At 49.9% G+C, this 27,687-nt stretch overlaps 1 protein-coding gene across 1 annotated transcript in view; it reads left to right on the forward strand.

The window, feature by feature from the left end:
• LRFN2 (leucine rich repeat and fibronectin type III domain containing 2) overlaps positions 1 to 27,687 on the forward strand; it is a 179,086-nt gene that overhangs the window by 133,345 nt on the left and 18,054 nt on the right. The window contains exon 2 of the mRNA XM_027057814.2: positions 5,617 to 7,041. Coding sequence (XP_026913615.1) covers positions 5,642 to 7,041 — 1,400 coding nt within the window. The 5' untranslated portion in view covers positions 5,617 to 5,641. The remainder of the gene's footprint in view (positions 1 to 5,616; positions 7,042 to 27,687) is intronic.

Here is a 27,687-nt window from a genome sequence, read left to right on the forward strand (position 1 = left end):
TTTCCCTTTTGTTTTAAATATAAAATCCCATCTGGAGATTCTGATTACAAACCATCAGCCTAGTTCCACACGCTATATTTATTGCCAGTATATTTAAGCGTGTGCATGCATGTGTGTATGTGTGCGTGCGCATGTGCATCCTCTGTGTGTGTGTGTGTGTGTGTGTGTGTGTGTGTGTGAGAGAGACCCACTGCCGTGAAGCCTGACAGGTGGGTCTTTCTGAGCCAGTTAGGGCTCTGCCTCTGGGAACACCATCCCTAAGCAGGAAACACAAGAGCCCCAATTTAGTCAAACAGCTGGGCCGTCACAGGTTACTAAGCAATCCCATAGTGGCAGCAGCAGGATTCTCTATGTACACCAGGCACATGGAAGCCTCTGGAGGGACCTGCTCCACTCCAAGGACAGCCTAGAGCCTGACAGTCCTCAGTTCAAACCATGGCTTTTCTCGGGGTAGCTGGGAGAGTTTGGGCCGGCCCAAACCTCTTTGAACCTCAAGTCCCAGTGGTTAAAATGGGGATAGCAATACTTGAGGCCACAAGGTACGGGAGGGTGGGTTGTCTCCTGCACAAGGTTATCCAGCGAAGGGGCCCTACAAATGCCCTGCAAGGACACCTGTTCCTAATTGCACAGGAATACCTTAGGGACCAGGGGCAACACTCACCTTGCAGAGTTGCTGGGAAAACCACCCGAAGAAACCCAGGCAGGGAGGAGACATTGTTCCTGCCCAGAGTTGTGCAGATTCTTGCGGGGACTGCCGGTCCTGGGTAGAGTGTTTCTCCTCCTCTCCTGGGTCCTCTGTCTGCGTCTCCAGGCAGCCCCTGCCCCGCCCCTCCCTCTCTTCCCCTCCTCTCCCCTCCCCAGGCCCAGGCTCATAGACATTCTGAGCAGATGAGCTCTTGCTCCTCTGCAGATAGATTCCTCTGCATGAAGGCTGATGCTGACATTTGATACCAGCATCCATGTCACTGCCTGGCTTCTGATCCCCGTGCACCTCTCTCAGCTTTGCTGACAAATAATCCCATAGCCCCTCCTGACTGCTTTCATCCGCTCACTCCTTTGTTCCTGAAACCAAATCTCTACTCCTAATCTCTCCCTCTCTTAGCTCCCCTCTGCCACCTGCCCCATCCGGACATGCTTAGAGGGACCTAGTGGCTCCTTCCAGCTCAAATCCCTGCTCAGGAGAGGGAGCCCTCACTCTGGGGGTGCGCTAATTACGCGCATCCACACGCTCCCCTTTCCTCCCTCCCGACTTGGGGTTTAAGCTGCTTTTTGTTGGGCTATGGGAGTATTATAAGTGATGGTTCTTGGAATACAATTTTAATTAAGATTCAATAGTCACCTTCTCTGTCAGTAAGCTTCCATGCTGATTACTTAAAATATATTTACCCAGCTCTATTATGTCACAAATTTGAATTCATTAGACACTTGTTAATCCTTAACAAACTTTTTAAAAATAAGGTTTGGTTAACATAATTTACAAAGACAAAACTGTCTGAAACAATGGGCCCTGTGCAGGGTGCACATCCCAAAGTGCCTGGGGCTTCCCTGCTTGGGGCCACTGCCACCCTCTATCAGAGGGCAGGTGACAGGACCAAGGATGGGCAGGCCCAGAGGATGCCGTAGGATGGGGTGGTCTGTCCACATTGCACTGATGCAGCCCAGACAGCAAGCCTTCTAGGGCACAGGGCAGGGTCAGAGAGGGTAAAGGAAGGATCTAGAGGGGCAAATCAAAGAGATCTAGCACAGGCCACCAGCAGGCTTGGCCCTGGACTCATAGGAACCTGACAGACATTACCACTTCCTATGTACGCCGTGTTGTGTAAATGTTGGAAGTGCTGCTTAGCCTCGGGTCACTTCAGTGTTTACTGACAAGAGCTTATAAAGAGGAAGCCTTTCTCTTGGGACCATAGGCTTTCAGCACACTACCCCCCTCTCTACACATGCACACATGCATGCCTCCAACTTAACCAAGGAGGGACATCCTTGGGTGTGGCTGTCCCTGGATCCCCAGTGGGTATAAGGGGTACTGTTCACCTCTACTTGAGCAGACACAACAGCCAGAGACATATGGACTACCTGACTCCATGACCATGGTGAGTCATGCTGGGCAGTGCAGCTGTTGGTTGCCAGAAGTTGTTTCTGAAGTTTCTGCCGTGACTGCACCTCTCCATAAAGATAGTCTTCTCAGCTGACTAACCAAATGAACCCTAAACAGTGTTAATACAGACCTCGGAACCTCAGTGACAATGCCAGAAACTGGCTTTGCTCAGTACTGTACTTCATTCATTCATTTAATTGATATTTACGGGGCACTTACGATGAGTTGGGTGTGTGCAAGGCACTGGAGGACAAGATAGGTAAAGTCCCTGTCTTTTGGAGTTTACGGTCTATGAAGGCAGATAGCTGAGTAATTAAGGAATTATAATGAAAAGTGCAGTGAGCATGTATGTAGGACAAGCATAGAATAAGGAGCACATAGCAGAAGGGTTTAATTTGGTTGAGGTTGTGGAGAGGCTTCCTGGAGTAGGTGGTGTTGAAGCTGAGACCCGGAGGTAGAATAGGAACTTGGCCAGGCAGGAGTGGAGTTAGGGAGAGAGGCCAGGAAGAAACCAGAGCATGTTGGAAGTCCTGGAGGAAGATCAAGCATGGCATTTATAAGTGAGAGACGTTGAGCCTAGCTGGGAAAAGAAGAGCGATGGAACAGAGGGTGGTAAGAGATAAACTAGGGTAGTGGCCAGAACCAGCCCTTGCAAAGATTTGTTCTTGTGCTAAAAATATAAGAAGAGGGTCAGCGCAGATGGAGAAGATTCCTGTTTGTTTTATCAGACTCCAGCTAAGTATGAACCTAGAAAGCCCGAGCTCATTTGAGCACAGGGAAGGTGGCAGGTGGAAATCTTTCACATGCAGACACCTCTGGGCTGGATGTCTCTGGCGAGACCTGGTTCAGGGTCGGATGATAACCCCTCAGGTCTGTTAAAGCAGGGACTGGCAGGGTGGATGGCTGCTCATGGAAACCCAGAGCAGAACTGTGTGGAATTAGGCGTGTTGGCAAAGGCTTGATGAGGGTGATTGTAATGAAGAAGATGAAGAGGGGGAAAAAATCCTCTACAACAGATATTGGCAAACATTTTCTGTAAAGGGCAAGACAATACATATTCTAGGCTTTGCTGGCCACATTATATCTGCTGCAACTACTCACCTTTGCCACTGTAGTGTGTGCCCACACGCACGCACGCACACACACGCACACACACACACACACACAAGACATAGCCATAGATAATATGTAAATGAATTGAACATGACCATGTTCTAATAAAACTTTATTTCCATAAACAGGTGGCAGGCTGGATTCGGCCCTTGGCTATAGTTAGCCAACACCTGCTCCAACAACACTGTCCAATATGGTAGCCAATAGCCACATATGGCTAGTGAGCACTTAAAATGTGCTCTAAGTATTAAATACACACCCAATTTTAAAGACTTAGTGCAAATAAAAGAATGTTAAATATCTTGTTAATAATTGTATGTATTGATTACATGTGAAATAATATTTTGAATATAGTGGTTTAAATAAAATATATTATCAAAATTTATTTCATCTTTTTATTTTTTACTCTGTATATGTCTGCTAGAACATTTAAATTACATTTATGGCTAGTAAATTACATTTCTTTTGGACAGCGCTGAGCAGAAACAACACTCTCCAGATGGAATATAGATTAAGTCTTTGGCCCTTGAAGGGTCTTAGGTGGGAGATTTACCCTGAAATAGACACAATAATGAAATTCACATCTTCACAATAAAGTAATATCTAATTGGAGTAGGTTTTTAAATTTACCATACAGCCTTTCAAATCAGCTGGCTGTTTTTTCTGTGTCTGGGCTTCTCAAACTGGGAGCTATGGAGCCCTACTTCCTCAAGATATTAATGATCATTGCTCTCCAAAAAGAGTATCTTTAGCTAAAAAAGGCAAAGCAATGTAGAATTAAACATTAATCTATTTTCTTTACTGCAGCAGAATTTCTCAACCTTTCTGCACTTGCTAACGCATATAGAGCTTTTGCGAGAGCAAGAGAGAGCAGGCAATGTGTCCCCAACTCGGTGGCCTTAGAATGCCTTTCTTGCAGAACCCTAGCCTGCACTGCTAGAAGGCAGTTTGAGAGCGCTGGTCTGCGTGAGGCTACACAACCCGTGTGCAGGGATTTTCAAAAGTCCAACTCCATTGATGTTTTCAGCACTACATAAATGGAGCCACAGCTAGTACAACATGGAGTAGTGAGAAAACTCTAAGATTTGGAAGCACAAAGACCTGAGTCAAAGGCCATTTCTTCCTTCCCTAGATATCCATTCATGCAGAAGCACAGACTATGTGCCAGGCACTACTTTCGGCCTTTGAGTATGTAGTGGTGAATAAAAACAAGCCCCTACATCTTGGGGCTCTGTTGCCAGTGCAGAAGACAAGCATTAAACAAGACAAGTAGGTAAAATAAATAGACAGGAGGTTAGATTGTGATCAGTTTCAAGGAGAAAATACAAAGTAAGGAAAAGGGATGTGCACGTCAGGGTGGGGCATCGGGAGGGAAGGTGACTTTTGAGTGAACACCTGAAGAAGGCTATTCAGCGGTGGACAAGTTCTCATCTATATACACAGATAAGCCCTTCCTTATGACAGATGTTTCCAAAGCCCAAATGAGATGATGTACCTGAAGGTCTGGCCAGAGGACCCAGCACAGAAGAAGTTCATGCCTTTGCTTCCTGTCTCACCCCTCTTCTGCATTTCCCAAAGATTCATCTACTGTGTGGACTCTCCATGGTGAAACTTACCTATAACCAGTTCCCCAAAAACCCCAATAACTAGTTCTCCAGGGGTCAGCTCTCTCCCTGTCCATGTCCTTGTTCCTAAGGAATGCTAAGTCTAAACCAATTAAGAAAGTAACACTGCGGGGCGCCTGGGTGGCTCAGTCGGTTAAGCGTCCGACTTCAGCTCAGGTCGTGATCTCACACTCCGTGAGTTCGAGCCCCATGTCGGGCTCTGCTGTCAGTCCAGAGCCTGGAGCCTGCTTCAGATTCTGTGTCTCCCTCTCTCTCTGCCGCTCCCCGCTCACACTCTCTCTCTATCAAAAGAATGAATAAACAACAACAACAAAAAGAAAGTAAAACTGCTTCAAGATACATCCATAACACACTTTTCAAATCTGATGATTATTACTTGAACCACTGGTATGGATTTTTCCCTCCATTCATTCCACACATTTATAGCGCGCCTACTGTGTTCCAGACACTGTGCTAGACGTGTGGGATACAGCAATTCACAAAACAGATCAAAGTAATCTATCCCTGTGGAGCTGACATTCTCGTGGGGGAGATAAGAAATATTCCATAAATATAATTAGTAAGTAAATTAAATAGTCTGTTAGAAGGTGATGATAACTAAGGGCGCGGGGGCAGTGGAACTGTATGAAAGGGACTGGTTGGAAGAAGAGGTTAGACCTCGCACGAGCACAGGCCATTCTCTGCTGCCCCCCTAAGGCAGGGGTTGGGGTGACCAGTGAAGCTCTGGTGGGGCATTAGGAAGTGGCCTCTTGACCCTGACCTTGTGTCCCTCCCTTCTAGGCACCACGGCCTGAGTGACCAGACCATGGAGACCCTGCTTGGTGGCCTGCTGGCGTTTGGCATGGCGTTTGCCGTGGTCGACGCCTGCCCCAAGTACTGTGTCTGCCAGAACCTGTCTGAGTCACTGGGGACCCTCTGCCCTTCCAAGGGGTTGCTCTTCGTGCCCCCTGACATTGACCGGCGGACGGTGGAGCTGCGTCTGGGTGGCAACTTCATCATCCACATCGGCCGCCAGGACTTCGCCAACATGACGGGGCTGGTGGACCTGACCCTGTCCAGGAACACCATCAGCCACATCCAGCCCTTCTCCTTCCTGGACCTCGAGAGCCTCCGCTCCCTGCACCTGGACAGCAACCGGCTGCCCAGCCTCGGGGAGGACACCCTGCGGGGCCTGGTCAACCTGCAGCACCTCATCGTCAACAACAACCAGCTGGGTGGCATCGCCGATGAGGCCTTCGAGGACTTCCTGCTGACACTGGAGGACCTGGACCTCTCCTACAACAACCTGCACGGCCTGCCCTGGGGCTCCGTGCGGCGCATGGTCAACCTGCACCAGCTGAGCCTGGACCACAACCTGCTGGACCACATTGCCGAGGGGACATTTGCCGACCTGCAGAAACTGGCTCGCCTCGACCTCACCTCTAACCGGCTGCAAAAGTTGCCCCCGGACCCCATCTTCGCCCGCTCCCAAGCCTCCGCCCTGACTGCCACGCCTTTTGCTCCACCCTTGTCCTTTAGTTTTGGGGGGAACCCGCTCCACTGCAACTGTGAGCTGCTCTGGCTGCGGAGGCTCCAGCGGGACGACGACCTGGAGACCTGCGGCTCCCCCGGCGGCCTCAAGGGCCGCTACTTCTGGCACGTGCGAGAGGAGGAGTTTGTGTGCGAGCCGCCTCTCATCACCCAGCACACGCACAGGCTGCTGGTTCTGGAGGGCCAGGCGGCCACGCTCAAGTGCAAGGCCATCGGGGACCCCGGCCCCCTCATCCACTGGGTGGCCCCTGACGACCGCTTGGTGGGGAACTCCTCAAGGACCGCCGTGTACGACAACGGCACCCTGGACATCCTCATCACCACGTCCCAGGACAGCGGCGCCTTCACCTGCATCGCCGCCAACGCCGCCGGGGAGGCCACGGCCATGGTGGAGGTGTCCATCGTCCAGCTGCCACATGTCAGCAACAGCACCAGCCGCACGGCGCCCCCCAAGTCCCGCCTCTCGGACATCACTGGCTCCAGCAAGACCAGCCGGGGAGGGGGAGGCAGTGGGGGCGGGGAGCCGCCCAAAAGCCCCCCGGAGCGGGCTGTGCTCGTGTCTGATGTGACTACCACCTCGGCCCTGGTCAAGTGGTCGGTCAGCAAGTCGGCGCCCCGCGTGAAGATGTACCAGCTGCAGTACAACTGCTCTGACGATGAGGTACTGATTTACAGGTGAGCCGGGGGCTGTGGCAAAGGCAGGGAGGTGTCTGGCAGGAGAGGGAGGAGGAGGTGACAGGGAGGATGTTGAACTGTTCCCACCTACACCCCTTCTCCCCAGAGGTGCCTGTGGGATTCTTGCGGCAAACTGCGTCCTCTGTGCAGGTAAGAGGACATAGAAAGAACTTCGACTACCTGCCCTGGGGGCAGCCCCAAGAGATACGTGTCAGAAGGACCAGGCCTCCGAGGGCGTGGCTGTGATAGGTGGGCATGTGGCTCTGAGCCTCTGGACTTTCTGGGTTTTGAGCCCCAGGTGGGGGACACACAAGAACAATGAGGGGAGCTCTTGGCCAAAGGATCTAACTCCTCCAAGGAGGAATGAATCTGGCCTTCATCTGGACTCGCATGTGTCGTGCTTAAGGCTTTGAGGCCAGAAAGAGTAGAACTCGGATCATGGCCCCACCACTTGCTACCCATTTAATTCTCCTGGGCTGCCTCAGTTTTCCCTACCTGTAAAATGGGGAGAAGCCATACCTAACTTAGGTTGGACATTTGAATGCAGGTGATCGAATCCAATTCAAACCGGCTGAAAAAAGAAAAAGGGGAAATGGAGACATAGTGTGTTGGCTCAGGTACTATAAAAGTCAGGAAGCTGCTTCGGGCTCAGCTAGATCAAAGGACCCACCAACGTCCTGTATTCTCAGAGTTTCTTACATTCCCTAAGTTCCATTTTCTTCTGGTTTGGCTCACCCCCACGTAGTCTCTTTCCTCTGAGCTTCCCTCTGTCCCTTTCCCAGCTGGTCCCACAGAAGCCCTGGATGAGCTCTGATTGGCAAGAGCAGGTCACGGGAGCCCCCTGGATATTAGAGGTGGGGCCATCTTGCCCACCTGTGCTGACATCTCTGGGCATGATCTCCTTTAACTGGATATGGAGACAATGAAGTTGACCTTGTAACTTTATGGTGAGGATCAAGGGGTCATTTCCTGGGCCTGGTAGAAAGGGAGGTTAAGACTAAAAAACTGCACTTTAATTGCCCCTCAGTCATTCAGAGGGAGGGAGAGAGGAGCTCACAGAGGGACAGATCCAGGCCAGAGGGTCCAGGCTCTGACCTCGGATGAGTCCCCATCTCAGCCAGCCTTGGTTTGCATTAACCGAGAAGCACATGGCCTAGTATCTTACTGCTCAAGGAATGCCTGGTTTCTCCTGAAACCCTGTGTATTTTCTTGCATGCCTTTAAAATGATTATTCTGAGAAGGGATCCCGTGGGCTTCGTAGACACCCGAGGGTCCATGGTGCAGGAGAGGTCAAGAGCATTGAGATTTCTTCTGGCCTCTGTCTCAGTTGCTGAGTCTCTGGATCAGGATGCCTGAGAGAGAAGAGCTCACAAGCAAGGCATTCATTCACCAAATGGAGTCCCAGAGACTGAAGGGGGGCACGTCATGGAAACTGATAGAAACCAGGGTACTTCCCTGACTGGCCTATGCTTGGCTTGTCTGGACAGCAGCTCCTCCCCTCAGGATGTGCAGAAGGCAGCATTAGACCCTATTAAATATATACATGTGAGCACATATAAAGAGATCTATAGATAGATCATTAAGCCTAATAATACACATATGTAATTTTCTAATGATAAAAGTAATAGTCTGTAGTAAATTTGAAAAATACAATGACAAAGAGAAATGAGAATTACCTGTAATCCCACCACCTAAAGTTAACCCGTTTTCTTTCTCTACATTTTATCTCAATTCGAAATGATATTTATGGCCAGTCTAGTTTGTACTTCTTAATTCTTTGCACCCAACATTATACTTGCTTAGTTCCCATGGTAGTAAAAATATTTTCCATTTGCCTCTACCACAATTTCTTTAACTAATCTTTTATTGTTGAACATTTGGGTTTCTCATTTTCAGCATGAAAAGCAGTGCAGCAATGGCTCTTTGTACACAAATAGATTTGTGCAGGTTCAGTGCTGTGCTTGGCATATTTTTCTAGGGGTTGAATGACTGGTTTCATGAGTAAATTATAATCTTTACACATTCTGTGTAAATATTTATCGACCCCTCCCTATGGAAGGGGACAGTGCCCATTTCGACCACACCTTCGCCAATGATTGAACATATAATTACTTTCATCTTTGCCATTTTATAAGTAAGAAATGGAACTTGTTTTAATTTGCATCTCTTTGATAACTTGTGAGGTTGACCTTTGGAAAATAAGTATATTTCTTCACTTGTGAATTTATTACATGGTCTTGACTTTGGTGAGAAGTGTCAAGGTGAAAGGCGACCAGCTCTGAGGCTTGCACTGGCATAGGGTTGCACAGGCAGCACGCCCCTATCATACCCCTCCCCGGGGGACCCAGAAAGCCAGGCAGGGACACAAGAGGGGTTGGGGCTCTGCTTCTGAAGTCACTCAAGATGGGAGTTCAAACTGCTTGCATTTGGTGATTGAGAACCTGGAGACACTAGGTTCTTAAAAATAAATAAAATGAATCTATCAGAAACCTTGGAAGGGCGCCTGGGTGGTCCAGTGGGTTGAGCGTCCGACTTTGGCTCAGGTCATGATCTCTCAGTTTGTGAGTTCGAGCCCTGCATCAGGCTCTCTGCTGTCAGTGCAAAGCCCGCTTTATATCTACTGTCTCCCTCTTTCTGTCCCTCCCTGCCTTTTCTCTCTCTCTCTCTAAAAAATAAGTAAACATTAAAAAAAAAAAAAAAAAGAAAAGAAAACGGAATAAAAACAACAACAAAAACTGCTGACTTCCTCTGAGCTCAGTCATGGGGACCAGGGGAGACAGGGCTCAGAAAGATTTCCAGATAGTGCGGGCACATAGTAGGTGTTCAGGGTACACGCGTCACTATCATTATTAGTAAAAGTAATAATAATGGTGAAAGGAAGACCATTATCTTGTCTGTGGCGCTTGGGGAAGGAAAGAAAAGCGAGGGCTGAATACACACTTCGGTCTTTAACAAGAAAGATTTCTAAAATTGGAAACAAAAAGTTCAGAGTGAGTCTGTAGTCAGTTGATAGGAGCGGCCCTCGCTGGTCTCCTTGGCTGTCTGCTCACTCTGTGTCTGACACGTGGCTTTCCAGGCCGTGTCACATTCAGGGCTCCCAGGCATACCGCGAGACATGGAAAGGGCCGAGAGAATTAGGAGACTCTCCCAGGCTCGGGCAGCCAGAAAGAAGCAGGACGGATTTGAACTGAGGCCGCTCCTGGAGTCACTGCTGGACTCGGCCCTGTGTTCATGCCGCCCAGCATCCTAACAGCAACTCTGAGAAAGAAGGAGACTCCAGGAAGGAAACCGAAGTTTTAGAAAATGAACTGTCCCCATAAGAAAGAAAAGACACCGGTGGCTGCACAGTGGCTTCTGATGTGCACCAGAAAGTGTACAAGAGAAGGGAAGAAAGGCCTGTATCCAAAGATGAGGAGGAGAAGGTGCTGTGTGGAGAGAGCTAAAGACAGTCGAATGGGGGCTTTTTAACCCCTGTTCTAGCAAGAAGGAAAAATGACAGCAGTCTGCAGGTTGGGAAGGAGGTTGCAGGGAGACTAGACCAGAAGCTGCAGGCCAGCCTGGCCTTTTCAGATTTGCCCCCACTCTCCCCAGCAAGGAGACCAGCAGCACAAATAGCACAAATCTGCACTACGAGCTTACTTGTGCCGCGCGCCGTGTTCTAAGGGCTTTATGCACACCGATTCATTTAGTCTTTACTATCCCCGGGAGGTGAGGGCTACGATTATGCCACTTTGCATATAAGAAACTTGCCCAAGGTGTGACACAGGGGTAAGTAGCAGAGACAGAATTGGGATCCCAGTCACCCGGGTAGGAAAAGCCCTATACCTTGCAGAAGGAAACAAAGAACGTGAGTGCTGGTCCCCAGGCCCTGAGGGTCACATTCAAGACTAAAGGAACGCTAGATGAGGTTCTCGAGCTGTGGGAGTGGTCCCGAGGCAGCATGGACAGAAAGAGAAGTGCCTCAGATGGGGAAAGGGCGGATATTCCGCTTTTCCAAGAATAGACCGCGTAAATCATAGGATGCTAGGCTGGGCATGGAGTCCCTGCCAAGTTCTAGAAAGGATTTCACAACAGATGGCGGCAAGCCCTGAGAAAAGAATGCTGATTGCCAGGCCCCAGCGTGGATTCACATGGGGAAAATCCTGCCTAATTACTGATCTGTCTTCAGGAGACACTGTGGACCCGCAGCTCTCAGACCCACGTGCCTCCAAGCCATTTACGAGGCTACACTCCCCGGTTGACACCCTCCTTGTACAGTGATTCTCCGCTAGACCCTACCCCCATGTGGCCCCACAGGGAAGAAGAGTCGAATCTCTGGGGTGCTGAGTGCCCTTGGAAAGCATCCCAGGAGTTTCCATTGGCTATGACTCACAACCGTAAACAGAGCTCCTCACAATTTTATAGGACACTTGACAAAATCTCACACTGTGTTTGGGACAAAATGGAGACATGCGTGCATGGTGAAATGGGCTTGAAACTGTTTAAGTAACCAGACTGATAAATTAATGTGAACATGCAACAAAGCCTCTACCGTGTGCCTCAATTTCTGCCCCCATTTCTGTTCCTCTTGATACATTTCCCTCTTGTCATAGATAACGATGCGGAAAACGTGTCTTCCCTTTGGTTCAAGGATTCCATTGAACAAGCACAAGGTGAAGAAAATCTGGCTCAACTGGAATTCTGTGCAGCATGGGGTCTGGAGTTTTAGTTGATCTCAAGGACATTATAGCCCCAAAGTGATGGAGCCACTAAGACTCCTATGGTTTTGATTGTGTTAACAGAGATAAAAGGCTCAGCTAGGGAGAGATTACAATTCTAACCACGGAATCATTCGAGCTGGTCAGAGCAGCGATGTAGAGTGTTTAGCACAGGGTGGCGCAGTCTTAAGAATCATTTTACCAATTGCAATGTGTCCAGAGATCAGTTGATGAATGTGGGATTCCAGAAGCTCGTGTGAGATGGACGAACGTTACCTTGGAGAGGAGAGGACGTAGAAAAGAAGTCATAACTCCCTGAGCTTATTCAAAGAACTCAGGAGTAAAAGATTGGAAAACACACGCACAAACGCACACGCATGCATATGCACTTACAAAAGTAAGCATCAGCCCATTACAAGAAAAAAGCCCGACGGCAGCAGCTTGATGTACTTTCTCACTGCTGTCCATCTGGCTGCGAAATTCAGTGTTGTATCCTTCTTCCTCTCCAGCATGTGTTTTCACGTGTACTCATCTCTGTACCCCAGCTCCTAGTAAGTCCTGGCCCACCCACAGCTACTGAATCAACTTTCAGTGAACTGAACAGAATGGAAATGAGCATTAGAGCCACCCAACAGCAGAATACGTAAGAGCTGCCACAAAACAGCAAGCTGCCCATGCCAGAAAGGTTCAAGCAGAACCTTGCTGACTTCATGCTGGGGACACTGGGTGGGCGGCCCGACGTTAGGTGAGTATGGAAACATTTGACTTAAATGACCCCAGCTCTGGTAGTCTACGACTCTTGTTAAGATCTTTTTAATCCCATGATTGAGGCAGTATGGTTATCACTCTTGCTAAATACATCTGCTTTTACCAGTTGGGGCCACTATGGCATCTTACCTCCCAGGGTTGGGGTGTCCTGTCTCATAGGGGTTTGAGCCCCAGGGCCTGAAGTCACAGACAGGCTTTTTGGCAGAGACTCAGATTGTCCAACAAGAACTGGACACAAGTCATTGATGGGTCGCCACTGACCCACACCAAGGGCCCATGGAAGCCCTGGGATGCTGTGAGCAGTGTCTGAAAACATCAGGTTCTATTCCGCATATCAGGAAGGAGGAGCAGCCATGGGTAACTCAAACCCAAAACATGGGTAACTCAGGATTTGAATTTGACTATGAAATAGGGTCTTGCTCTTTTATCAGATAATTAGCTCCCTAGTTATCTGATGCTTCCCACTGACCTCCCAAGGCATTTGTCTTCCCTGCGTACACACGGCTGAGCCCCACAGCGCCCTGGCATGTTCCCCGTGTGACTGGGGAGGGCCGACTCTCCCATCTCTATGCCCCAGGGCCTGCCCTTTCAGGAAGTATCCAACATTAATGAGGGCAGTGTCAGAGCCAGGAGGGGTCACAAGAGCAAGAGGCAGGGTGGCAGGAGAGGAGTCAGAAAGAGGGGAGCCTCCCTTCCCGTTGGAGAAGGCAGCAGCCCATCCAGCTTAGCCTCATCCCTGATGTGACATGGAAAGTTAAGTGCCCTGCGTGTCATTATCAGCCCAAGTGACATTCACAAACACTTGTCTCCAAGAGTCATCGAGAACATCTGTCACCAGGCGTGATGTTGCAACTGTCCCCAGGAGGGCCAGGGGAATAGCAAGCATGCTTCTAAAACACAGTGTGGAATTAGCCAGCCTTGCCTCCCTGCTGTTTATTATGCCATGGTCATCAACATGTAGGGCAAGTGGAGGATGATGAGAAGAGAGACCCCAAAGGTGGGGCAAGACAGCAGCCATTTCATGCCCCACCCCTGTTCCATCTGCAGGCCCCCCTTTCCATGACATCTTCTTCCATGAATGTCAGACATGACACCACCACCCCTATCCTGGGGAGACTGTACCACCCTACTAAGTTTTGCAGTGCTGGGGCTGGGGGCATCTTCTACTGTTGTTCTGCCTTCCATCGAGGCAAAGGATAAGAGGGCCAATTCCATCAGGTCCCACCCCATCAGGATCTTATCAATCGACACTTGAATGGAGGTCCGTTCCCTCCCCATGATAATACAGCCATGCCCACCATGGGATGGCAGGAAATTTACTAATGAAGCCGAGACCTTGTGGATGGGGGAGAAACTGGTAGGAGAAACAAGTGTTCCCTACACAGAGGGGGAGCCCAGGTCTATAAAACCCTCCCCCTGGATGAAGAAAGGTTCTTTGACTCAGCTGATTCCCCAGACACCCAGCTTCTCCTGAAAGTTTTGACTGAGCTCCCACAGGTGAAAGAAGAAAAAGATGTAAAGGAAGAAACAGGGGTGCATGGGTCGGGGGAAGTTCCCTAGCAGCTTGCTGGTCAGGACCACAATCAAAACCAGCCTGCCTTGGATTTTATAGTTTTCTAAGTTTCGTTCACACTGTTAAGTTACTGAAAGCTGACATCCACAAGGGAGGGATGGACAGGACAGATGCTCATTTTATAGGTGGTGAAACTGATTGTCAAACGAATTGAGTAGATTTCCCAAGGTTGCAAAAAATTAGACTAGAAGTATGGTCTCCTTTCTAGTCCCAGGTACCATGGGACTAGTTACCATGCTGTGGGGCACATCTCACTAAGAGCACATGAGTTTTTGTTAAGACTTGGGCTGAGGAGTGGCACCTGTAATTTCTCTTTCTGGGAAGGATAGATAACTCAATGGGAGTCTTCTGGGATTGTCTCTTTCAGCTTTAGTTGTTCCACCGTTCTTTTTTTTTTTAATGTTTATTTTTATTTTTGAGAGAGAGAGAGAGAGAGAGAGAGAGAGAGAGAGAGAGAGAGAGAGAAACAGAGCATGAGCAGAGGAGAGACAGAGAGTGAGGGAGACACAGAATTCGAAACAGGCTCCAGGCTCTGAGCTGTCAGCACAGAGCCTGACATGGGGCTCAAACTCATGAACCGTGAGATCATGACTTGAGCCAAAGTCGAACATTTAAATGACTGAGTCACCCAGGCGCCCCCATTTCCCCCCACATTTCTAAGACCTAGTAGGGTTGAGGGAAAATGACAGGAGTGCCAGTAAGAACCTTGGGTCCCATTCAGAAATAGCCACCTGGGACCAGCTAACAGAAAATAGGGCAAGATGAGATAAGGGCAGGTGAGCCATTGGGGAGTAACTTAGTTGCTAGAGGCATCCCAGAGAAAAACGAGTCTGGAGTCAGAAGTCTGGAGTGGCAATTAGGATGAAAAACTCAACTTAATACGACTTAAACTCACTAGGGTTTATATGTCTCTCATGTAAAAGAAGTCCAGTGGAAGAGAGTTTAGGTCTGGTCTTATGGGCAGCATGGCCACCAGCAGCACAGCTCCTTCTAGCTTTCTGCTCTGCCATCCTCAGCACATGGTTTGTGTCCTTAAGGATCACCTCGTGGTGCAAAAATGGCTGCTGAAGCTCTAGCTGTCACATCTCCCTTTTTAAAAATTTTATTTTATTTTTATTTTAGAGAGAGATAGAGCATGCGAGAAGGGGAGAGGGGCAGAGGGAGAGAGAGAGAGAGAGAGAGAGAGAGAGAATCCCAAGCAGGCTCCATGCTCTGTGTGGAGCCCGACCTGGGGCTTGATCCCACAACCCTGAGATCGTGACCTGAGCTGAAATCAAGAGTCAGACAGTCAACTGACTGAACCACCACCTAGACGCCTCCACATCTCCTGTCTACACATGGCAGGAAAGATGAAAACCAGAGAGCAAGAGGGCAAAGGGGAGGAAATTCACAGAAGCCCCAGCCAATAACTTGACCACACCTATCTGCAAAGGAGGCTGGGAAATGTAGTGTTTTAAAGCTAGGCACAATGTACTCCCATTACTATAGAGAAGATAGGGAGGCAGCTAGAATTTCCAGAAATTCAGTTTGCACCCCAACTCCACCATTTACTAGTCCTGGAACCAGGAGCAAATTGTTTCATTGCCCTCTGTCTCTATTTTCTCACCTGTACTTGGGAACAGAGATTCCCCTCTGCATATTTCCTGGGATTGTGGTGCAGACTGAATGAGAGCGTGTATTTGAAAACACATCTTTCATTTTGTACTGTGCAGTGCTGGACACATATAAGCATGTATTGTTATTAGAAACCTTCCCACTTTCCCTTCTTGCCCCTCTTCTTGGCCCTTTTCTCCAGGCTGTCTCTTGTGGCTCCAGTCTTCAAAACCTTATTCTAAGAGAGCTGTAAAATTGAAAAATGATCTAATAGGGTTTTAAGAGATAAAGGTATAAGATGTAAACCCTCTCACAAATTTTTGCAGTTCAATTGGGAATTCTGAAAGACCCAAAGGAATGAATCTCTAATGGTGGAATTTCAAAACCCACAGCAGACTTGTGCATAGGGAAGACATTTTTCAGGGGTGCTTTCCAAGAGTATTTCAAATCATATCGCTACCTTCTCATCCTTTCTTTCTTGTGCTGCACAAGAAGATGACACCACCGAGATTCAAAAAGCTTCAGGGCATCTGCTCAGAGGTGACTACTTTTTCTACTTGTCATTCCCTCTTCATTCTCAAAAAGCTTTGGCTGGAGACATCTCCGAAGATAGAAATAATTAGCAGGAGTAAAGGGATTATCCAGACTGCCTTGCTTCTGAAATATGGTTTTCCCCCCACTGGTAAGGAAGAACCAGAGAACCAGATCCTTGTTAATTTTATATACCTTTGGTTACTCAGTGGGTGGAAGAGGGGATATCATTTATTTCACACCAGCAAAAAACCAAAGAAGGTTCACAGAGGGAGGGGCTGTGTCCGGAGGAGTGTCTGGTGCTGGGGGTCAGTGCTGGTGGTGATGGCCATCAGAATGCCTCCAAACCCTCATCTGACAAGACTCTGCCCAGGTGGGTTCACAGAAGCCAGCTCCTTTAGAAAGAACCAGGGGTGGGGAAGGGGTGAAACCCAGGTGTCCTGACCCCAAGCCCCAGGTTCCCACCTCCCCAGTGTTCCTTGACCTTGGCTGCACGCTGGAATCTTTTGGGGAGTTGTAATCTCTCTCCAAAAGATTCTGAGTCAGCTTGGGGTGGCGCCCAAGCATCAGTGTTTTTAAAGCTCCCCTGGTGACTCTGACGTGCATTCAGCATCATGCCACATGCCAGGGAAATCAGGTGTGTGGGCAGCACCGGTGGGCAGAGCCACTGTGCATCCCACGGCTGGGGGTTGGTCTCTGAACTTCCGGTGAGGGGAGAAGCCAGAAGACCTGGTCATCTCACTTCTCGGAGACTTTGCTTCATCCTTAACATCAAAATAAAAATCCCTGAGAATGGGGTTATCTCCCAAGAGGTAAAGTGTGAGAAACACATGGGAGACTCAAGCACCTTGCACGCTTTAGTCGCTGGAGTAACTGTTCTTGGTCTCTCAGAGCCTGAGTGACGAATACAAGGATGGGATCAGGGGCCCGAAACATGGGTTCTCGTTATCTCCCCTCCCTTTCCTTCTCTGAGCCTCCGGCTTCCCATCTGCAGAATGGGAATAATACTAACCATCCTGCGTACCTCTCTACGTGGTAGCGAAATGGAAGGAGATGTCAAGACGTGAACAAAGAGCATCTTCATAAAGCGCCAAGTGCTTCTAGTGGCGGAGATCGGACTACAATGGGTTAATCAAATTCAAACTTGGAGAGTTTTTGTGTAACAGAATCCCAGAAGGAGGTAGTTCAAGGCTGGTATGGGAGCCCCCTGACCTTCAAGAACTGAGGCTTCTTCTGTAGGTCAGTGGCATAATCCTTAACATGAGGCTCATGTCTCCTGTGCTCAGGGCCTCCCCGCCTGCCCAGCCCACAGGTAGAGCAGGCACCGCCTCCGAGAGATGTCCCAGGAGGACTGAGCCCCAATTGCCTACAGTGGTAACCTGCTTAGTGGAACCCCCTGTATGGACTTTCTTCCCCATTTCCTTACTCACCACAGTGTCCTGGGCCCACCTCCCAGATAAACTACTCGCGTTCAAATCCTTATCTCCAGGTCTGCCTCTGGGAAACCAAAACTTAAACAAGCACCACCTCCTGGATGGGTCAGCCCCTGTAAAGAGGGTAAAGAGCCCCCCAGAAGTCCCACCCAGTGACTCTGCTGAAGGCTGAGAAAGGTAGTCCTTTGTGAGGCACGTCACCTCCCCAAACAAAATCAGGCCTCTGCCGGGAAGCTGGGAGAGGGGACAGGATGATGGGGAGGCTACAGCCGCTGCAAAGCTTTGGTGGTAAAAAGCTTTGGTATCATTAACACCTCTTGGCACCTGTCCACTCAATCCCAGAACCCAGTAGCCAACATGTAGCTGAGGCCAGCCTGGGAAAGAAGATGATCCTGGCTGTTTCTCTGCCTCTTTGTGAGTGCTCTTTTTTCATCTCTGGAGACAGTGAGACAGAGAGAAACAAAGAGGGATGTCTTAGTTCTTGCCAATTAGGCCTATGGTCTGGCATGTGTGTGTGCGATGGGAGTGGGGCACCCTGTGGGTGACAGGAGGGCTTGGGACATGAAGTCAAATTAATGCCCATAATCCTCAAAGTCGCCAAGGTGGTGGGGGGCGCGGGGCGAGTGGACGAGGCACATGAACCACAGACTGCGGTGTGCCAGCCCAGAGTGAAGGCAGGGCCACGGAGACTTTGCAACGTGGACGAACAAGCTCATTTACTATTCACAAGGGAGAGCTACTTCTAGCTGGGGTGGGCTCCCAAGATGGGCTCCGACTCATTCTCTGGCTGCGGGGCTGATGCTGTGGGTGGAAGTGCTGATCCAGATGTGGGAACTAACTTGCACTGCCTCGTAAAGGAGATAAGTGTTGGGAAATTGAACATCACAGGGAACTATTAAACACTTAACCTTGTAACATGGTAATTAGTTAGTGATGGTACTGAGTTAAGAGGCCTTTCAGTGTAGTAATTAGCCGCCTAAAAGGTTAAGATATAAACGAATGGCTTCGTGAACTTTATCCACTTGAGCTTTTTCATGAGCTAACTGAAGTGAATTCACTTGCCTGGGTCGGGAGGGTGTGTTCCGGGAGGGGGGCGGCAAGCTTCCGGGAACAGGTGGAGTGGAGTGTTGGGTGTATCCTAGAAAATAAGTGGAATTCGAGGCAAGAGGGTAAGGCAAGCTATTTTAGGTGGAACTAGTGAAGACAGATGCAGAGGCAAGACCTGGTCAAGGACCTACAAGGGCTGCTGTTGTATTAGTCAGCTGCTGCCACAGTAATGCTGCATGACAAAGAACCTCCAAATCTAGGCTGCTTACAGCCATTAACATTCATTTTCTTACTCCTGTGTCTGCAGGTTTGTTGGAGTTTGGCTGGTCTTGGCCAGCCTGGGCTGGGCTGGGCTGGGCTGGGCTGGGCTGTGGTTTAGATCCTCCCTACATACCTCATTCTGGAGCCCAGCTAGGGGTGGGAGCGGTTCAGAGTATGTTCTTCATTCTTCTCGTGATGAGAGCAGAAATGCAGGAGGCAAGCCCAACAGAAGAGCCACACGCCAAGCCGCTGGTGATACCACACGTACTAAATCCCATTGGCTGAAGCGAGTTACCTGGCCAAGCCCAAAGTCAAGGGACAAGGCTTGTACTTCACCCACCATCAGGCCATGGCTAGGCTGGGATGAAACAGGACCGACAACTCAATCCAGCACGCATGGCCTGCCTCATGGAAGAGCCGTCTCTGGGCAGGTTCTCAAACCTGAGCGTGCATCTGAGTCACCCGGCACATTTGTAGGCACCCAGATGCACAACCCGACTGGGTTTCTGACTCAGATGGTCTGGAGCAGAGTCTGACAATCTGCTGTTGTAATACATTCTCCCAGGGTTGCCAATACTGTCGGCCTGGGGACCACACTTCAAGAAGATCCAGTCTAGGAAAATAATAGGAGGTTTGTTTAGAGAGGATCAGAGAGGTCAGCCTGTGGGTGGCCTTGAATGCCACACAAAATAGCTCTATGCACTGAATCCTTACTACCTTCCAGTTACTGTCCTAAAAACATTCTGTGTGTTCTCTTCGTTGGTACATTAACCCTGTGAGGTGTTGTATTGCCATCTGACAGATGAGGACTCTGAAACATGGTGGGTGATGTGACTGACAAGTCCCCACAGCTTGGGGCGGGGTGGGGGGGGGGTGGAGATAGAACTTATAACCAGTGTTCTGTCCTGTCCTGAATGTCAGCCTTTCACCTGTTGACAGTGGGGAGCCAGATCAAGTTCTAAGAGAAGGAATGACCTGCGGTCGAGAAAAGTCTGGATTTGGAACTGGATGGTCTAGGCACAAACCACACTTTGATGGTCGATAGCTAGATTTTCATTTATTCAATCAACAAAAATTTATTGAGTTTTGGGGTAGACTCTGTCAAGACCCTAGGGCTAGAACAAGATAGGCAAAGTCCTTACATTCTTATGAGAGAGGGGGACAAAACATTTTATATGTGCACTAGGAAGACAAATAATTAGTATGAGGGGACACAGACTGAAGGGCTACTGTTGTATATGGGTGGCCAGGGATGGCCCCTGTAAGGAGTGACATTGGAAGAGAGACCTCAATGGGAGGAGAAAAACAGTCCAGCAAGGGAAATAGCATGGGCAAAGGCCCTGGGGTAGGAACAACTGGCCTTGTTGGAGGAGCAGCAAGGATTCTAGTGCATCTGGAGGAAGAGTGACAGTAAATGAGATTAGAGGACTGGACAGGACTGGGTCCTGGAGGGCCTCACAGACTGTGGTTAGGCCTTGGATTTTATGCTGAAAGAGATGGGAGCCACTGGGGTATTGAATGTGGGAGAGTGATGTGATTAAGAAAGAAGATTCTGGCTGCTAGGTGAAGAATAGACCTCAGGTGGTTAGGGGTGGAAGCAGGGAGACCAGTTACAAGATGGTTGCCGAGGTCTTCGCTATGTCTTGAGACCTTCTTGCTCCTTAAGGTTCACATCCAGAAAATGGGAGGAGCATCCCTTCTGTCTTTTGCCCTCAGGCTCTGTATGAGAGCAGAAGGAGATCAGGGTGTGGGCAAGGGAGTGAGTAGGAAAGACTCGGGCAGGGAAATCAGGTAGTGATTTTTCTGGCGGAATCCGTGGGCCTGCCTCTGCCTGGCTGGGAGACCAGCACAAGCCTGGAGTGGAGAGGGGTCCCGTCTCCCCCTGCAGAGCAGACATCTCACGCATCACTGTCCCAGCTCTGGGCTCAGCGTCCCATCCCCCACCCTCTCCGCCCCCAACCCTCTCACTCTGATAGGGAGTAATTATTTATGTTCTTGTTTAATTAGCTCATTAGGCATGTGCTGCAGTATTTCTGATAATAAATCTCCTCCTCTAGTGGCTCCTAAGTGCATTTTCACTGGTGCCTGGCCGCGGCGATGGACACTGCAGTTGCAGATGTGAGGGGAGCTGCTGGTTGGGGCTGGGTGACCCGCGTTCTGTCCCCTGGAGTGTGTGTGGACAGGTGGGGAGGCTGCCGAGGCCCTGGGCATGGAGACAGGATCTTGGAAGCTAAGGCAGTGGCAGCAGCCGGCACTGAAAGCCAGAGAGATATTTTTACCACCCGTCAAAATGCCACCGTGTGTGAGCCAGTGCCAAGGGCTGCCTCCCAAGGCTGCTTTGCTCTCCTCCCCCAGCCTTTGATTGTCGCTCAAAGGAAGGTCTGAGTGAAACAGAGAGACTTTGAAAATTCCCGGGTTGGGTAGGCTGGTGCCCAGCAGTTCTTTCCCTCTGGCAGGGGCTGGAAGGAAGCTTCTGTCCTACAGCAAAAGTGAGTGGGTGGGAGTTGCCTTCCTAAGGCACAAGTGCCAGGATTTAGACCCAAACCCCACTCTCCCCCATTCTGTCTAGAGTCCCCTCCTTCACAGAAGATCAGAGGACCTGAAATTCTACCGTTAGAGATGCATTTCTTTGTACTTAGCACAGGCAAAAGCCTGGGTGATGCTGACATGGCTTCCTCCGGGACTGGTCAACAGAGGATATGGGCATGATGGAGGGCACAGTGGAGGTCCCAGCAGCAGGAGGAGGCACGGGGTCAGGGTGGGGTCGTAAGGCAACCTCAGAGCCCAGTTCTGCTGCGTGGACATATTGCCCAGGGCTCAAAAATGCCCAGAGAGAGGAAGGGGAAGCCAAGGTCTTGCGATGGGTCTAGCTATTTATCTGTCACAACTCTCTTGGACTCTGTTCTTCTATCTTTAAATGAGCCTTGTTTTTGTTACCCTGACAGATTGAAAAAGGTTCGGAGTTAGAAAGGGATAGTTCAAGGTCATCCAGGCCAGGCCTCGCCTTTCTTCGTGAATACTCATGATGCCCACCCCTTCTCCCACCCATCACCCCTGCCTCCCACCACACCCTTAGGATGTTACCTGGCCCCATAGGGGAAGAACTTCCACATAAGAGAAACTACCCCCTCCTTTTTTTCCCCAGGAGCCCGACTACTGTTGGGAGCTCTAGCTAAAAATGTTCCTATGACAGGCCCCCCAAATTCATCTGCCTCCACCTCCTGCCCTTACCTTCTGCCTTCACCCACATCAGGAATAATATGAATTCTTGTTTCAAAATATGTCCATGTGATGTTTGCAGATAATTCTCAGGGCTTGCCTGCCTAATGCCATTTTTTTTTTCAGATTCAACATCTTTTTTTCCTGCCTTCTTCCGTTCTTGCGTTTTACCTTTAGACATCGAAGAGGTGTTTAGTTTATGCTTCTAATGTCGGGTCTGGGCCACTCACAGGACCCCCCTGCCCTCCTGCAATTCACATTTCCGAGGGAGGCAGACATTAAAGCACTTGGTACTTGAGGAGGAACTGATTCAGTTATTACAGCTGGGATAAGTGCTATGCAAGCACATGTGAGACAGTGTCCTGGGAAGGTCAGGGAAGTCTTCCTGGAGGAGGTGATTCAGAAGGTCAAGTAGGAGCGCGGTCAATGAAGAGACATAGGAGGCGATTTAGGTCAAGGGCCGCCATGCTTGTCCCTGGAGCAGGAAGGGACCGGGGGTGTATTCTGTGCTGCGTCTCCTTCTCCCCTGCCTCAGAAGCGTGCCAGGTTGTGCCCTCCCTCTGCGTGTGTGGGGTCCAGTGGGCAGTGTGCTGGATGTGGCCTGGCCAGAGCAAAGTAGACTGAGGCAGCCCCTCCTGGGTTGGGGGTACCCCTCATCTGAAGGCGGCCTCGGCCCTTTCTGCTCCTATGGTCCAAGTCCCACCCAGACTGGAGGCCCCTAACATAGCTGCCCGTCTCACGTTGTTCTGAGACCACCACAGCCCCTCCTCCGTACGAGGCTCTTTCCAAGACAGAATGACCCAGGGCTGTGTGGCAGCTTTGTGGGCACAACCAAGCATCCTGGGGTCCCAGGGCCTCTAGCTCAAACCTTCCTGATTCCTGATCTTCCATAAAATATATATATTTTTAATTTACTTGTCTCATTTTATGCGCTTTTGTGTGGCAACTCATCTTATATTGTTGGTTGGAAGTAAGTGGATTATAAATCACAAAAACAATGGATGGAAATTAGGTCAAAAGTGCCAAGTAAATGCAAGTGTTTTTTTTTTCCTCCAGTAATGATGATGACAATAAGAGCCAACCTTTCTTTTTTTAAAATTTTTGAGAGCGAGAGAGAGAGAGAGAGAGCATGAGTGTGGGAGGGGCAGAGAGAGGGAGACACAGAATTCGAAGCAGGCTCCAGGCTCCGAGCTGTCAGCACAGAGCTCAATGTGGGGCTTGAACTCATGGACTTTGAGATCATGATCTGAGCTGGTCAGATGCTTAACCGACTGAGCCACCCAGGTGCCCCAAGAGCCAACCTTTCTGAGAAAGTACTATGTGCTAGTTATGATTCTAGTGGCTACCATGTATTAGCTTATTTAATGTTTCCAATACATCGATGACCAAGGTACTGTTATTGTCTTGTTTCTTTTTTTCTTTTACAGATGAGAAAACTCAGGTGCCGAGAGGTTAAGTAGCTTTCCTGAGGTGTTCTGCCTGGGATTTGAACCCAGGCAGGCTGGCTCCAGGGTCTGGACCTCAATGCCTTAAAAATCTGCAGCTAGCTTGTGAGCGCTTGCTGTATGCTCCCCACTGTGCCAGGCATGTACGTCATGACCCGAGAGGCAGCCCTTACTAATATGCTCACTTCACAGGGTAGGAATCTCCAGGATCAGAGAGGGTAGGCAAGCTGTGTGAGGTCTCCCATCTTGGAAGTGGCAGAGCCAGAATCCAAACCCAGGCCTGCCATCCTCCAGAGAGTTCCTGACCACTCTTCTTCCTCCCCAGACATGACTTAGGGTGGAGAGGGGTGACATGGATGTCTTGGAGTTATAGGTAGTATGTTCAAAATTAGGGCATCTTGCTGGCTCAGTGGGTAGAGCATGTGACTCTTGGTCTCAGGGTCATGAGTTCAAGCCCCACGCTGGGGCTTTAAAGCTTGCTTTCTTCTTTCTTTCTTTCTTTCTTTCTTTCTTTCTTTCTTTCTTTCTTTCTTTCTTATTTCTTTCATTCTTCTTTCTTTCTTTCTTTCTTTCTTTCTTTCTTTCTTTCTTTCTTCCTTTCCTTCTTCTTTCTCTCTTCTTTCTTTCTTTCTTTCTTTCTATCTTTCTTCTTTCTTTCTTTCTTTCTTTCTCTCTTTCTTTCTTTCCAGCTTACCATAAATAAATAAATAAATAAATAAATAGAAAAACAGAGACCAGTGACCGCATTTCCCTTCTAGATCGCCCCCTTCCCAGCCACCTACTCTATTAACAAACCCAGAACCATCAGCCCGCTCTCCCTCGGAACCACCACGAGGAGAAAGGGGAAGTGTGAGCCAGGCCAACACATCCCAGCCACCCAAACATGGGAAAGCAAGTGGGTGCCTTAGGGAGGGGTCTCAGCTGGGCAGGTGGCAGAACTTCCAGGCAGTGCCGGTGACGTCTCACAAACAAAACCATAGCTTCTGTGAAAGCAGAAGGAGGCCCGCAGAAAGGGCCTGGAGGATTCTGTGTGAGGCCTGCGAGCTGAGGCGTGTGTGACTTCCGCCTCTTCTCCACACTGCACAAAGTGATGGCCGGGCCCTGGGGCGTTTTAATTTATGGCTTGCCATTTGAACCGTGGCCGATCGGCCTCCCCATGGCTGCCTCCTCCCAGGACTGAAATGAAACGCGGGTCACGGGTTCAACCCTAGTGATGGGATGTACTCAGGAGAGAGGGAGGAGATTTATGGCTTGGTCTCTACCCTTAATGAGCCATCATCCCTCAGAGCCACGGTGGCCACTGCCTTCCCGGCCGGGTGAAGCCCAGAACCAGTGCCAAGGGGCAGGCAGGGGTGCGGGGCTGGAGGATGGTGCCATGAATCTCTGACAGCCACAGGGCTCCCTGGCTCACGGACATCCGGTGGAGGGAGCAGCCAGTGGATCACAGTTGGGCTGTTGACCTTGAGTCTTAAGCAAAGTGAAGAATAAAAGGTCATATTTATTCCGTCAGAGCCACAGGAGCCATAAAATATCCGAATGTGAATCAAGACAGTGATAAATCACTCATCGTTCTTGGGAATTTGGCTGATCTGTCTTCTGGCCTCGTCACCCACTGGGCAAGCTGGGGAGCAGTGTGTTCAGAAACGGGGGACTCCAGGGATCCCAAACAGTGCTCTCTCTGGAATGCAGAAGTGCCGAGAATCACTGAGACTCATGGGTTCCTAGAATGTAAGATGTCCCTCACTGCAAATACGACCTTCTTAAGAGGTCTTCCTGACCACCTCCCCACAGAGACAGAGTGTGAGTGGGTGAGTGACACAGAGGGGGAGACACAGAATCCGAAGCACGCTCCAGGTGCTACACTGTCAGCACGGAGTCTGATGCAGGGCTTGAACTCACGAACCGTGAGATCATGACCTGAGCCGATGCTGGACGCTTAACTGAATGAGCCTCCCAGGCGTCCCTTACTTTCTTTTAACCCAATAGGCTTTTCCTTTTTGCCATAGCATGGTCCACTTTATAACATATTCATTTGCCAATTATGTTTATTATTTATTTTCTGACATTCTGGACGCTGCCCAGAATGTCAACTCCGCGAGGCAGGGACTTGTATCCCCAGTGCTGTATCCCCACTGCCTCCAGCAGCGCTGGCATATAACAGGTGCTCCGCAGACATTTCTTGGATGAATGGACCAGCCTGAAAAGACTGATCTAACCGTAACCCTTCTCTGTGCCCAGGAAGACCAGAGTCCCATCTGGGACAGGACTTGCCCCGGGTCATACTGGACTTAGGGGTTGCAGGACTGGAAAAAGAATCCAGGAATCCAACTCCTGGGCCAGAGATGGGGTTCCGCGTGGTCTGAACTGCACTCACACCCATCAGAGGACGTGCTTGCCCGCCACATTCTGCTAACTACCTATAAGGTCGGGAGCTGGCAGTCCAGGGTGGGCAGGCTGGGGCTTCCTTGCTTCCTGTCTTGATTTTTTAAAAAAGCAGGAAGTGTGGGGGGGGGGGGGCTCAGTCAGTTGAGCATCTGATTCCCGCTCAGGTCATGATCTCGCGGTTCGTTAGTTTGAGCCCTGAATGGGGCTCTGTGCTGACAGTGCAGAGCCTGCTTGGGATTCTCTCTCTTTCTCTCTCTCTGCCCCTCCCCCACTTATGCATGCATGTGCGCTCTCTCTCTCTCTCTCTCTCTCTCTCAGATAAATAAATAAACTTAAAAAAAGGTGATGAATATACTGATAACTGACTTCCTAACCCAGAGGGGGTCCGATAATATGGGTTCCAGGGGTGTGGGAGATCAGGGAACTCTTACAAGGTGGCTGGGCGTACAGCAAGAGGTGTTTAGGGAGCACCTTCACCTGGTGGCCGCCACCGTGCCGGCTCCTTCGCCTGGATCGCTCGTTGCATTCTGACTCCGCGCCGTGAAGGAGTATAATAATAATAGCCAACATGCACTGAACTATGCGCCAAGTCCTGTTCTCAGTGCTTTTAGGTATTCATTCATTTAATCTGCCCGACAGCCCTATGAAGTGGAGAGCTTTCTATTATCGTCCCTATGTTACAAATGAGAAACCGGAGGCAAATATGCCAGGATATAAATGCTTCCATTCTGGGTGCTTGGGAGGCATCAGTGAACAAAACAACACAAGATCCTTGTCCTCCTGGGGGAAGCGGGCAACCAACACAAGTACACAAGTTCATTATATAGGTAGAGGGAGACAACGCGTGCTGTGCAGGCAGAGCAGAGCAGGGTAAGGGGCTGGCGGCAGTGGCCAACTTGCAGTCTTAGGGCAGCTGGAGCAGGCCTCCCTGGCAGAGGCTTGAAGGAGGTGAGCCAAGCGGAGGTCTGCAGGAAGTGAGTTCCAGGCAGAGGGAACAGCCAGGGCCAGACCCCCAGGCCAGAGCACCTCTGAGGAGCAGTGAGGGTCCTGGGTGGCTGCAGTGGGGGAGTGAGGGGCAGAGTCCAGGAGATGGGGCAGGAAGGGAGCGGGGTCAGATGACGGGAGCCTTACAGGCCCCCTCAAGGACACCGTCTCAAATGCTCTGACTCATTCAAAGGGCCGCCTCACTTCAAAGCTCACAGGTGGGGCGCCTGCGTGGTTCAGTTAGGTAAGACTCTGACTTCGGCTCAGGTCACGATCTCAAAGCTCATGAGTTCGAGCCCCGCATCGGGCTGTGTGCTGACAGCTCAGAGCCTGGAGCCTGCTTCACATTCTGTGTCTCCCTCTCTCTCTGCCCCTTTCCTTCTCGCTCTCTTTCTCAAAAATAAATAAATAAATGCTCACATGTGCTCACAGGCTCAAGCTAGCACCCTCCTCTCCTCTCTGCTCACACACTGAGGGTGCTTCCACACTGGCCAGTGGACACACACTCACACACACACTGGCCAACAGACACACACTTACACGGCTACCCCTCCCCGCAGAGCTCCCCAGAGCTTCATTTTCCATCCTACCTGTATGTGTGGAAGAAGGAAAGGAAGGGTCCTCATCAGCCTTGCCCCATCGGCAGCCCAGCCTGGCCTCTCCACAGCTGGACCAGGTGAGGGAGGAAGGCAAGCCAGTTCCTGGACCTT

Source organism: Acinonyx jubatus, chromosome B2 (assembly GCF_027475565.1).
Source record: "Acinonyx jubatus isolate Ajub_Pintada_27869175 chromosome B2, VMU_Ajub_asm_v1.0, whole genome shotgun sequence".
Taxonomy (NCBI): Eukaryota; Metazoa; Chordata; class Mammalia; order Carnivora; family Felidae; genus Acinonyx; species Acinonyx jubatus.